Below are 11,203 nucleotides of genomic sequence, written 5' to 3' on the forward strand. Positions count from 1 at the left end.
GCCTATTAAAAAGCCCAAAGTCTGAAAACTGACGAGTGCATAAAAAAAGTGCAGTTTTTCCCTGCAATGTTTTGTAATGTTAAAAATATGTGTAACATTAAACTATCCACACTAAATAAAAACGGTGATGAAGGGAGGAAGAAATGTAATAATTTAATACGAATGTTACAAACAGAAATGACATCTGCATCCAAACACACCAACAAAAAAATGGCAAAATACATTTTGGATTAATTTAAATAAAAACTGTTATTCGGGTAGGTTTAAAATAGAAAAAGGACAGGGCTATCAATAAAAAAATCATGTATTTGCCTGACTATTCCCCCTTCTATTAATGTTTCTGAGTGCGTTATTAATCTATTTCTGTGCGCTGCTCTGATTCATTCTGGCAAAAGGAGCTGATATCAAAATCAGCGGGGTCTCTAAATGGACACTAGTGCACTTGCTAGCACACAAATGAAACTTCTTAGGAGTGAAGAAACATTTTAAAATGAAGAATTTAATGTTCAACTATTTATATTGGTTACATCCACAGAGTGTGAGGGCGGTGGGTTTGTATACAAGTGTGTGAGTTTAGACTGTGGTTTGGGATTTAGAAGTGCTTTGAAAGGCATATGTGATGTGGTTACAGGCCTGATTTAGGTAAATATCACCATATGATTGAACAGCTCCTGAAAAATGCCTCCAGTGCATGAGCTCGGACATGCTGACTCGCTGTGGGAATGATATTGCGCTGTCGGCTTGGCGACCCAGCTGACATGACCTTCCAGTGTCCTCATTGGACTCCTTCACAGAACCTGCCACAAATACATGGAAATTAATAAAAAGGCTTACTAATTGAATGTGTTAATTTAGTGCCCAACCATCAACAATCATTCATATACAGAAATATCATCGGCAATAAGTGCTTACTTTTTAATAATATCAGCATTGTGCAGTATCAGTTTATGGTTTCCTTTTTTCTGAAGTTTTCTAAGTTTTGTGGTCAAAAGTTTATTTAGCCAAAAGTACATACACATACTGTATGTACACATATACATACATACTGTATATACACTCTCTGGCCACTTAATTAGGTACACCCTGCTAGTACTCTACTCAGACCCTACCATCTAAATGCCGCAGCAGAAATGGAGACTTATCAGACCAGGCAAAGTTTTTCCAATCTTCCCTTGTCCAATTTTGGTGAGCCTGCAAATTGTAGCCTTAGTTTCCTGTTCTTAGCTGACAGGAGTGGCACCCGGTGTGGTCTTCTGCTGATATAGCCCATCCGCCTCAAGGTTGAACATGTGTTCATTCAGAGATGCTCTTCTGCATACATCAGTTGTAGCAAGTAGTTATTTGAGTTACAGATGCCTTTCTATCAGCTCGAACCAGTCTGGCCATTCTCCTCTGACCTCTGGCATCAACAAGGCATTTGCGCCCACAGAACTGCCACTCACTGGATATTTTCTCTTTTTTGGATCATTCTCTGTAAACCCTAAACATGGTGGTGCATGAAAATCCCAGTAGATCAGCAGTTTCTAAAATACCCAGACCAGCTCATCTGGCACCAACAATCATGCCATGCTTAAAGTCACTTAAATCACTTTTCTTCCCCATTCTGATGCTTGGTTTGAACTGCAGCAGATCATCTTGACCATGTCTACATGCCTAAATGCATAGAGTTGCTGCCATGGGATTGGCTGGTTAGAAATGTGCATTAACAAGCAGTTGGACAGGTGTACCTAATAAAGTGGCCAGTCAGTGTACATATACTGCACACACACACACACGCACGCACGCACGCACACGCACACGCACGCACACGCACACGCACGCACGCACGCACGCACGCACGCACGCACGCACGCACGCACACACGCACGCACACACACACACACACACACACACACACACACACGCACAAAAGCACACACACACGCGCACACGCGCACACACGCGCACACACGCGCACACACGCGCACACACACACACACACACACACACACACACACACACACACACACACACACACACACACACACAAAAACACAAAGAAAATTTGGAAAATAGCTGAAGACATATTAGCCCTCCTGTGTAATTGTTTTTAATTTCAAGTGCTGAGACTTTTTTTAACTACTTTCTAATCACTCATTTCTTTCATCTTTGCCCTGACGACAGCATATAATATTGTACTAGTCATTTGAAATGGGGCTGTGCAATTAATCAAGATTCAAGTTTGATTTTGGCCTTCAACTATTTTGAAAAACATTAATCGAGATTATTGCGTCATATCCCGCCTCATTTTAGCTGTCCACAAAGCTGTCACATGAAAATCAGTAAATCATGTATTGTGACTTTCACAGAATGAGACGACCTTCATTTATTGATGTGTATTCAATTAATAAAAATAATAGGAAATACTGTGGACTTTGTTCTATTAAACCTCACTTAAACATTTGAGGAAGAATTTGAATTTCACATAAGGGGGAACAATTATGTCTTCAACTGTACATATAAATTAAGAGACCACATAAAGCAGGTTTACTGTACTTATCAGATATTGTAAGTAAAATGTAAAAATTTGTTTTATTTTATGAAGGTCTGACATTTCTTCCAACTTACAAATAAAAATATTGTCTAAAAAAATAATTGTAAGAATATTTTTTACCCAAAACTGTATCCGTATGGAACTAATTAAAGTTCCTAAGGATTATCTGTAGGAGCTTTCTATTTTTATTTTTTAAACTATTTGCATTTATGTATTCATGTATTTTCCTTTACCTGGTGTATTTCCATCTCCAGTGCACTGGCAGTCCAGTAAGTCATGTGTGAGGCAGGTGGTATTAGGGTCAAACCTAAAAAGGTCTCGCAGCTCCTCAGCCGAAAAGCTAATATGCTCGGCTTTTTTGGTCAGGTCCACCACTGTCCCAGAAAGCCCTTGTTTACTCACCTGCCTCTGATAAATCTTCTCTTCTATGGAACCTACAACAGACACATGCACACTTCTGCTCATCCAAAAGCCACGTGCAAATTGTAAACAAATGCTTTTTTCCATCCACAAATAATGAAAGTGTGTCTCATCATGTGATCTGTGTCATAACAAAGTCTATTGATGAAGTATAAAAAAACATTATGACTGATGAACGCTTGTGGGATGTTTCAGGTTAAGAGCTGCTTGATGTTGCACAGTCATAACAAACAGCTACATTTACCCACTGACATACTGTACAGGCTGATTACACTCGTTTTATAGGTTATGTGCAAATGTTTTGGTTACCTGTTGTGAGAAATCTGTAGATGTGAACTGTTTTCTTCTGTCCATCTCTCCACACTCGTGCCATGGCCTGACAAATAAATATCAGAATTAATAAGATCTGAACTCTTCAAAACAGCATTTCATTGAAATCATGAGAGCTAAACTTAATCCCCTTACTAAATGACACATTATTTTTGGTATTCACTGCCTCCTAGTGGTTAGCATTAAAAGTGCAACTAAGAAAACTGTCCATGTACAACAGATGTGTGGTCTTATCAGAGATTTCCTTACTATATGGGGATGAAAAACTGTATTACTTAATATTGGAGAAAATGTAATGACTAACATGCCTCCCCTGAAGTAACTCAGCCACTCATATAACAGCATTAATGTCAGTGGGCAGCATTTTACGACAGTCTTTTTGACTTTTCTTGAATTTACATATTGCACATTTTATTGTATTTATTCAATTTATTGTTGATATTTTTATTTATTTTAATATAAATCATGGAAAGGTGGCACGGTGGCGCAGTGGGTAGCGCTGTCGCCTCACAGCAAGAAGATTGCTGGTTCGAGCCTTGGCTGGGTCAGTTGGCGTTTCTGTGTGGAGTTTGCATGTTCTCCCTGTTTACTTGGGTTTCTACGGGTGCTCCAGTTTCCCCCACAAGACATGCGATATATGTAAATTAAATAAGCTTAACTGATCATAGTGTATGTGTGCGAGTGTGTATGGATGTTTTCCAGTGATGGGCTGCAGCTGGAAGGGCATCCGCTTTGTAAAACATATGCTGGATAAGTTGGCGGTTCATTCCGCTGTGGCGACACCTGATTAATTTACAGACTAAACCGAAAAGAAAATGAATGAATGATTCAATGATTATGGAAATCATTTTAAAAAAGGTGACTGTTTACGACATGTATTAATAATGAAGATTAAATGCCCTCTGTGGTCACTGAACTTTATATATGAATGCAAATGAATATCTATTTTTCTAAAAGCTTATATAAATAAGAAAATACAAAGAAGCTATAGAAAGAACAGATTTTTATCAAAAATATTATGTACCCTTATTATATCACCATCAACATCATCATCATCATAATAGGCAGTTGTACAAGTCATTACATTTCGAATCTGCTTATTTTCTTAAATATAATAAAATTCAGTGTTCATTAAACATTTAAAAATTCCTATTATTTATCAGAATGCATTATAAATAATAGGCTCATGCCATACATAGTACTCGTTATTAAAATAATACAATTAAAGTCTAGTTTCATGTAACATTAAAGATACAAAAAGATATTGCAGTTATTGTATAGTAATGGCATAAATGAGTGTTAGTTGTTACGGGTCTTGCGACACTCTCTACCTTCTTTTAAATAAATTCAAATTTTATCAGTGTAAAATTTACCTATGGTTCACCATGAACACTTTGTTTAATGTAAAGCATGTTGTTGATTAGTAAACAGGCTGTCGATTCATTACATGTTAAGCTCTTTCCTCATAAAAGCTGTTTATTCTGTATTGTGATGGCTCTCTATTGACAATTATTAAAAAATGGCCTCTGGTCTCGATTTCCATGTTCTGGAAGACAGAAACCGTTAGCATTAACCATTATGCCTTTTCAGCTAAAGATATTCCGCTTGTCATATATCATTCATTCATTTTCCTTCAGCTTAGTCCCTGATTATCAGGGGTCGCCAGAGCGGAATGAACCGCCACCAATTCCAGCATATGTTTTACGCAGCAGATGCCCTTTTAGCCACAACCCAGTACTGGGAAACACTCTCACATTCTCACACACATTTGTACACTACGGCCAATTTAGTTCATCCAATTCACCTATAGTGCATGTCTTTGGACTGTTGGGAAAACTGGAGCACCCGGAAAAAACCCACGTGAACACGGGAAGAACATGTAAACTCCACACAGAAATGCCTACTGGTCCAGCTGGGACTCGAATCAGCGACCTTCTTGCTGTGAGGTGACAGTGCTAACCACTAAGCCACCTTGTCAACTTGTCATATATCAGCTTTTGTCTAATTCCATTGTTTCTAACTAACGTTATAAGACAACAAGTTGCATTATTTATTTTTTTGTCTCATACTGTAATAAATATGTCATGGTTTTATTGTTGGCTTGTAATTGGCTACTGTAGCTTCTACTGACCTGTATGTCATTGGCAGGATTCCAGTCTATATCATATAAAACGAGATGAGAGGCACCGATTAGGTTTAGCCCCACTCCTCCAGCTTTGGAGCTGAGCAGCAGTAGAAAGCTGGATGAATGTGGGCTGTTGAAGGAATCCACAATTCTCTGCCGCTGGCCAACTGGTGTCTGTCCATCAAGACGACACCATCTATAGCCTATCTGATCACAGACGTCCTGCAGTAGGTCAAGAGTCTGTGTGTAGTTGGACACCAAAACAACCCTAGGGAGAAAAGAAACTGGACATAAGACTGATAATACAGTAAGTTTATTAATGGACATTCTCAGATTCAGCATGCTGATGGTGGTCAACCAGGGTTATGTTATGTGTTATATGTTGTTATGTGTTACTGCCTTTCCAAATAATGATAAATCATAATTGTTTTTAATATAATATAATATAATATAATATAATATAATATAATATAATATAATATAATATATTTTATATAATATAATATATTTTATATAATATAATATAATATAATATAATATAATATAATATAATATAATATAATATAATATAATATAATATAATATAATATAATATAATATAATATAATATAATATAATATAATATAATATAATATAATTGTGGGCAGCATGGTGGCTCAGTGGTTAGCATTGTCGCCTCACAGCAAGAAGTCCCGACAAGGCCAGTTGGTCAGCTGGAATTTCTGTGTGGTGTCTGCATATTCTCCCCGTGTTTGAGTGTTCCCGGTGCCCGGTTTCCCCCACAGTCCAAAGACATGTGTGTAAGTGAATTGGATATATCAAATTGGCTGTAGTGTATGAGTGTATGTGTGAATATGAGCGTGTATGGGTGTTTCCCAATACTGGGTTGCAGTTGGAAGGACTTTGCTGTGTAAAACATATGCTGAAATAATGCTGAATGCTGAAATATTCTGAAATATTCTGAAATATTCTGCTGTGGCGACCACTGATAAATAAGGGACCAAGGCGAAGGAAAACGAATGAATGGATGAATATAATTGTTTTAGAGTGTACAGAGCTATTACTTAAAGAAATCCATTTCCTTGTGGGCCTTAATAAAGTAGTAAATTATCTTTAAAAGTAATAAATTAAGACACTGCAGAACACTGCTAATAATCTAACCTCATCTTGGTGATACTCATGTAAAAATATACAAGGCCACCTGTATGACTCAGGGTTTTACATTTAACGCAAATACAGTTGAAGTCAGAATTATTAGCCCCCCTTTAAATTTTATTTCTTTTTTAAATATTTCCCAAATGATGTTTAACAGAGCAAGAATTTTCACAGTATGTCTGATAATATCTTTTCTTCTGGAGAAAGTCTATAATTTTTCTATTTCGGCTAGAATAAAAGCAGTTCTTAATTTTTTTTTAAAACCATTTTAAGGTCAAATTTATTAGCCCCTTTAAACTATATATATATATATATATATATATATATATATATATATATATATATATATATATATATATATATATATATATATATATATATATATGTATTTTAAAAACTATTATGTTTAGAAATGTTAGAGAAAATCTTCTCTCCGTTAAACAAAAATTTGGGAAAAAAACAAACAGGGGGGTTAATAATTCAGGGGGTTTAATAATTCTGATTTCAACTATAAATCTTTATTATGTTTTTTTCAGTACTATGTCACTGTAGCTCTCAAAAAACAGATTTATTATGACTAGTGTGCCGATTTTTTAATTTTTTCTAGTGCGTTTAGCTTGATCGAGCCCCCACCTTCAAGAATCTCCTAGATGTGAGCAGGCTGATTTTTTTCAGTACTTATCAAAAGTAAAATCTTAAAGTAAAATGAGATTATGAGGTCTGACTGCAGTAGAATGTGTGGTACCGTTAGCACTAATAACCTCATGAGCAGTGTGCCGACATATAGCGACACTGCATTTCGGGTATTGCAAGTTAAGAGTCCTGGCTTGCAGATCTTTCCCCATCTCTGTCTTACTTTGCTTCCTGTTTTCTATCACAATAATGGCAAAAACGCCAATAATAAACAGTGAAAAAATGAATATGTGGTACCTGTCTGTGTGATTGACATGCTGTATGGCTGACAGCAGATCTGTTAACACTAAAAGTTTGCCAGAGTCTGCTGTGCTGAAGGCGCCGGTGGAGTATTCCTCAGGAAAGAGCTCCTTTACTTCACCCTCATACATCTCATCTGTCTTTTCCTGTTGAAACCCGCAAAGAAAATCATCAAACACTCGAATTTATAACATCAAAGCAATGAAAAAAAGCAGCAGTAATATTGAAATAAAGTGCATGTCACAGCACATCCGTACCTGTAGTGTGTTGTAGAGCAGCGCAGGATGGTTGCAGAGTTTCTTGAGGGCGTTGATGCATACGAGGTGAGGGCTGTGTGTGTACGTGTGCGAACCAGACAGATAGGCTCTTATGGGTCGCGTGGACAGTAGGACCCCATACAGACGAATTTGCAGCTCGGTAGGTTTGCAGAACACAGTCCACTCGATCCGCTCAGATAAATACTGATTAATGATCTCCTGAGTGCGGCGTAATGTAAAGACCCCTGTCAGACGAAAGAGCTCAGCAGCACGCTCTTCTCCAATACACCGCTCTTCCTGAAACACACAGTTTTATAGTCAGAGAGAATGTTCTGATTTTTAAACTGGGATCTGGGGACACCCAGGAGGATGAAGGGAAGTGTAGGGTAATTTTTGGGTAAAAACATTTAGGTAAAAACAAACAAACAAACAAACAAAGAAACAAAATAATATTGTAACAATAAAATTTTACATTTATTTAAATAAACAAACAAACAAATAATTCCATAAATTAAAAAATTAATATAATTAGGTATTTTAAATATTCCTTTCATCATTACAATTTTATTATATACAATTTTAAACACTCTGAATCAATTAATATGTTTTAATTTAACAATTATTACAACAATACAATAAATAAAAATAAATTAATAAACAAATAGAAATATATATAAATGTCATCATGACAATTTTATTACATACAATTTTATACCACCTAAATCAATGAATATGTGTCATAATAATAATTATTATAATAACAATAAAATAAATAAACAAATAAATAATTTAATTAAAATATATAGAAAATAGTAAATGATAAAAATGTACTATGATGCAATTTATGTACATATAATGTTTTGCATTTTATTTCAAAATACTTTGAATATTTGAAAATATCTACATTATTTAATTACATAGATCAATTCTTATATCAACAACTGTAAGAAAATAATTTATCAGTAATTATTTCCAATGGAGATGTTTAATTATATCTTCTTACTTCGGTGCAGCTGGGCTGCCGAGATCGGAGAATGGGCTCTTCATAAATCTTCCTGTAGGCCGCAGATGTTCCCAGAATTCCCGGATTTACAAACTCGATGATTGAATAAAACTCCTGCAGGTCATTCTGCACCGGAGTACCTGTTAAATGAATTAGTCATTTTTACACATTATATCATTCCACTACACTTAAATGTATGTGTGTTTGACTGAAATATAAAAACAAAAAAGTAAAACCTGTCAATATAAGCCGGCGTGTGCATGAGAGGGCTGTGAGGGCTCCTGCTGTTTTGATGTTGCTGTTTTTTAGGCGATGACCCTCGTCACAGATGAGGACTCCAAAATCTAGCTCTTTCAGTCTCTCCACAGAGCGCAGCAACATCTCATAGCTGATGACCATGACGGAGCAAAGAGGAGAGGAAACAAAATCCTCCACACGGTGATCCTGCACAGACAACAAACAGTTGAAGTCAGAATTATTAAACCCCCTGAATTATTAGCCCCCCTGCTTATTTTTTTCCCAATTTCTGTTTAACGAAGAGAATATTTTTTTCTAAACATAGTTTTAATAACTCATTTCTAATAACTGATTTACTTTATCTTTGCCATGATGACAGTAAATAATATTTTACTAGATATTTTTCAAGATACTAGTATTCAGCTTAAAGTGACATTTAAAGGCTTAACTAGGTTAATTAGGTTAACTAGGCAGGTTAGGGTGATTAGGCAAGTTATTGTATAACGATGGTTTGTTCTGTAGACTATCTGAAAAAATATAGCTTAATGGGGCTAATAATTTTGACCTTAAAATGTTTTTTTAAAAATTAAGAACTGCTTTTATTCTAGCCGAAATAAAACAAATAAGACTTTCTCCAGAAGAAACAATATTATCAGACATACTGTGAAAATTCTTGCTCTGTTAAACATCATTTGGGAAATATTTAAAAAAGAAATAAAATTCAAAGGGGGGCTAATATTTTTGATTTCAACAGTCCACGTTTTAAAAAAACACAATTTCTTTTATTCATCAAGGACATGTGAAATGGATCAAGAGTTAAAAGCATTTATTATGAAACAAAAACACCAATTTCAATTAACTTTCTTTTCATTAAAGAATCTAATAAGTAATATGTATCAGTTACCATAAAACTATAAAGCACGAAAAAATAATCAACATTGATACCTATAAATCATTATTAATGATTAAATACCAAATATTATTGATCATAATAAAACAGCAAATGACCCCATTATAATGACTTCTGTACATACCTGGTCCACGGTGTAAACACTGATCCTCTCTCTGCCCAGCCACTTGTTGAACTCAGCAGCCCAGTTCTTCACCAAACTTCCAGGACAAACCACAAGTGCTCTTTTCATTACGGGACATCCACCATAGGGCCCCTGTCTCAGTAATGTCCACAAAACACAAACACACTGCAGCGTTTTCCCTAATCCCATCTCATCTGCTAGAATCGCCCCACAGCGGCCAGCCAATCTGCGAAAACACAAACATGTGTGTAAACAAAGAAGAGCACATGAAGAACATTACAACAACAGAGCAACTCTGATTTACCTCATTCCCATTAAGCATTCGTAAAGGAAGACTACGCCCTCTTTCTGATGCGGCCGAAGGTGATTGGTCAAGTGAGGGTCGATGACCACGTCAACCAGAGGAGAGCCAGATTTATTATACTGCCACTGGTGATCTGCTGTCGGCCGTGGCATCACCAGGGCTCCTAAGGATAAAAATCAATACCTTGTGTGTAAATAAAATGTAGAAATTTGAGTTGTCATTCAGCGAACATATTTATGTAAAAATGTAACATATTTTTCTGACCTATAATACAAGCCCTGCAGGGTTCATACACATTTTTACTTTAAAAGTTCCATGATTTTTCCAGGACTTTTAAGTAAATTTTCATGAGCTAATGTTTCATGTTATGTCTACATATATATGGTAAATAATAAGAAATGTTTACATTTATTACAGCATATCACAAAACACATAATTCTTACCTGCGAAATCACATCAGGTGATTGCGTGAGACCAGATGATAATTTAAAATAAGATATTTAAAATATGGAGCAATCGCTCACTTTTATTAATGTCTAATCATTTTGTTTAATCCACAGACAATCCACAGTTTAATCCAGGGATGGGCAAACTCGATCCTGGAGGGCCGGTGTCCCTGCATAGTTTTGCACCAACCCTAATCAAACACACCTGCTTGTAGCTTTCTAGTGATCTTGAAGACACTAATTAGGGTGTTCAGGTGTGTTTGATTAGTGTTGGAGCAAAACTCTGCAGGAACACCGGCCCTCAAGGATCGAGTTTGCCCATGCCTGGTTTAATCCATAAAACCAATGCTTAAATCGCTTTGGACAAAAATGTCTGCTAAATGTAAATGTAATTCCCAAGACTTTTTCCAAAACCTTTGTTTTTCT

The 11,203-nt window shown here is 35.9% G+C and overlaps 2 protein-coding genes across 2 annotated transcripts in view; one reads left to right on the forward strand and one right to left on the reverse strand.

The window, feature by feature from the left end:
* rad54b (RAD54 homolog B) overlaps positions 1–11,203 on the reverse strand; it is a 26,500-nt gene continuing 15,297 nt past the window's right edge. The window contains exons 5-14 of the mRNA XM_056475576.1: positions 10,332–10,494; positions 10,028–10,253; positions 8,993–9,200; positions 8,757–8,896; positions 7,754–8,050; positions 7,494–7,642; positions 5,415–5,676; positions 3,263–3,329; positions 2,767–2,967; positions 1–797 (exon numbers count right to left, since the gene is read on the reverse strand). Of these exons, the coding sequence (XP_056331551.1) occupies positions 574–797; positions 2,767–2,967; positions 3,263–3,329; positions 5,415–5,676; positions 7,494–7,642; positions 7,754–8,050; positions 8,757–8,896; positions 8,993–9,200; positions 10,028–10,253; positions 10,332–10,494 (1,937 nt within the window). The 3' untranslated portion in view covers positions 1–573. The remainder of the gene's footprint in view (positions 798–2,766; positions 2,968–3,262; positions 3,330–5,414; positions 5,677–7,493; positions 7,643–7,753; positions 8,051–8,756; positions 8,897–8,992; positions 9,201–10,027; positions 10,254–10,331; positions 10,495–11,203) is intronic.
* The window catches only part of rnf41l (ring finger protein 41, like), a 39,321-nt gene continuing 33,805 nt past the window's right edge, over positions 5,688–11,203 (forward strand). The window contains exon 1 of the mRNA XM_056475579.1: positions 5,688–5,715. The gene's annotated coding sequence lies outside the window, so the exon portion shown is untranslated. The remainder of the gene's footprint in view (positions 5,716–11,203) is intronic.

The sequence above is a fragment of the Danio aesculapii genome, chromosome 16 (assembly GCF_903798145.1).
Source record: "Danio aesculapii chromosome 16, fDanAes4.1, whole genome shotgun sequence".
Lineage (NCBI taxonomy): Eukaryota > Metazoa > Chordata > Actinopteri > Cypriniformes > Danionidae > Danio > Danio aesculapii.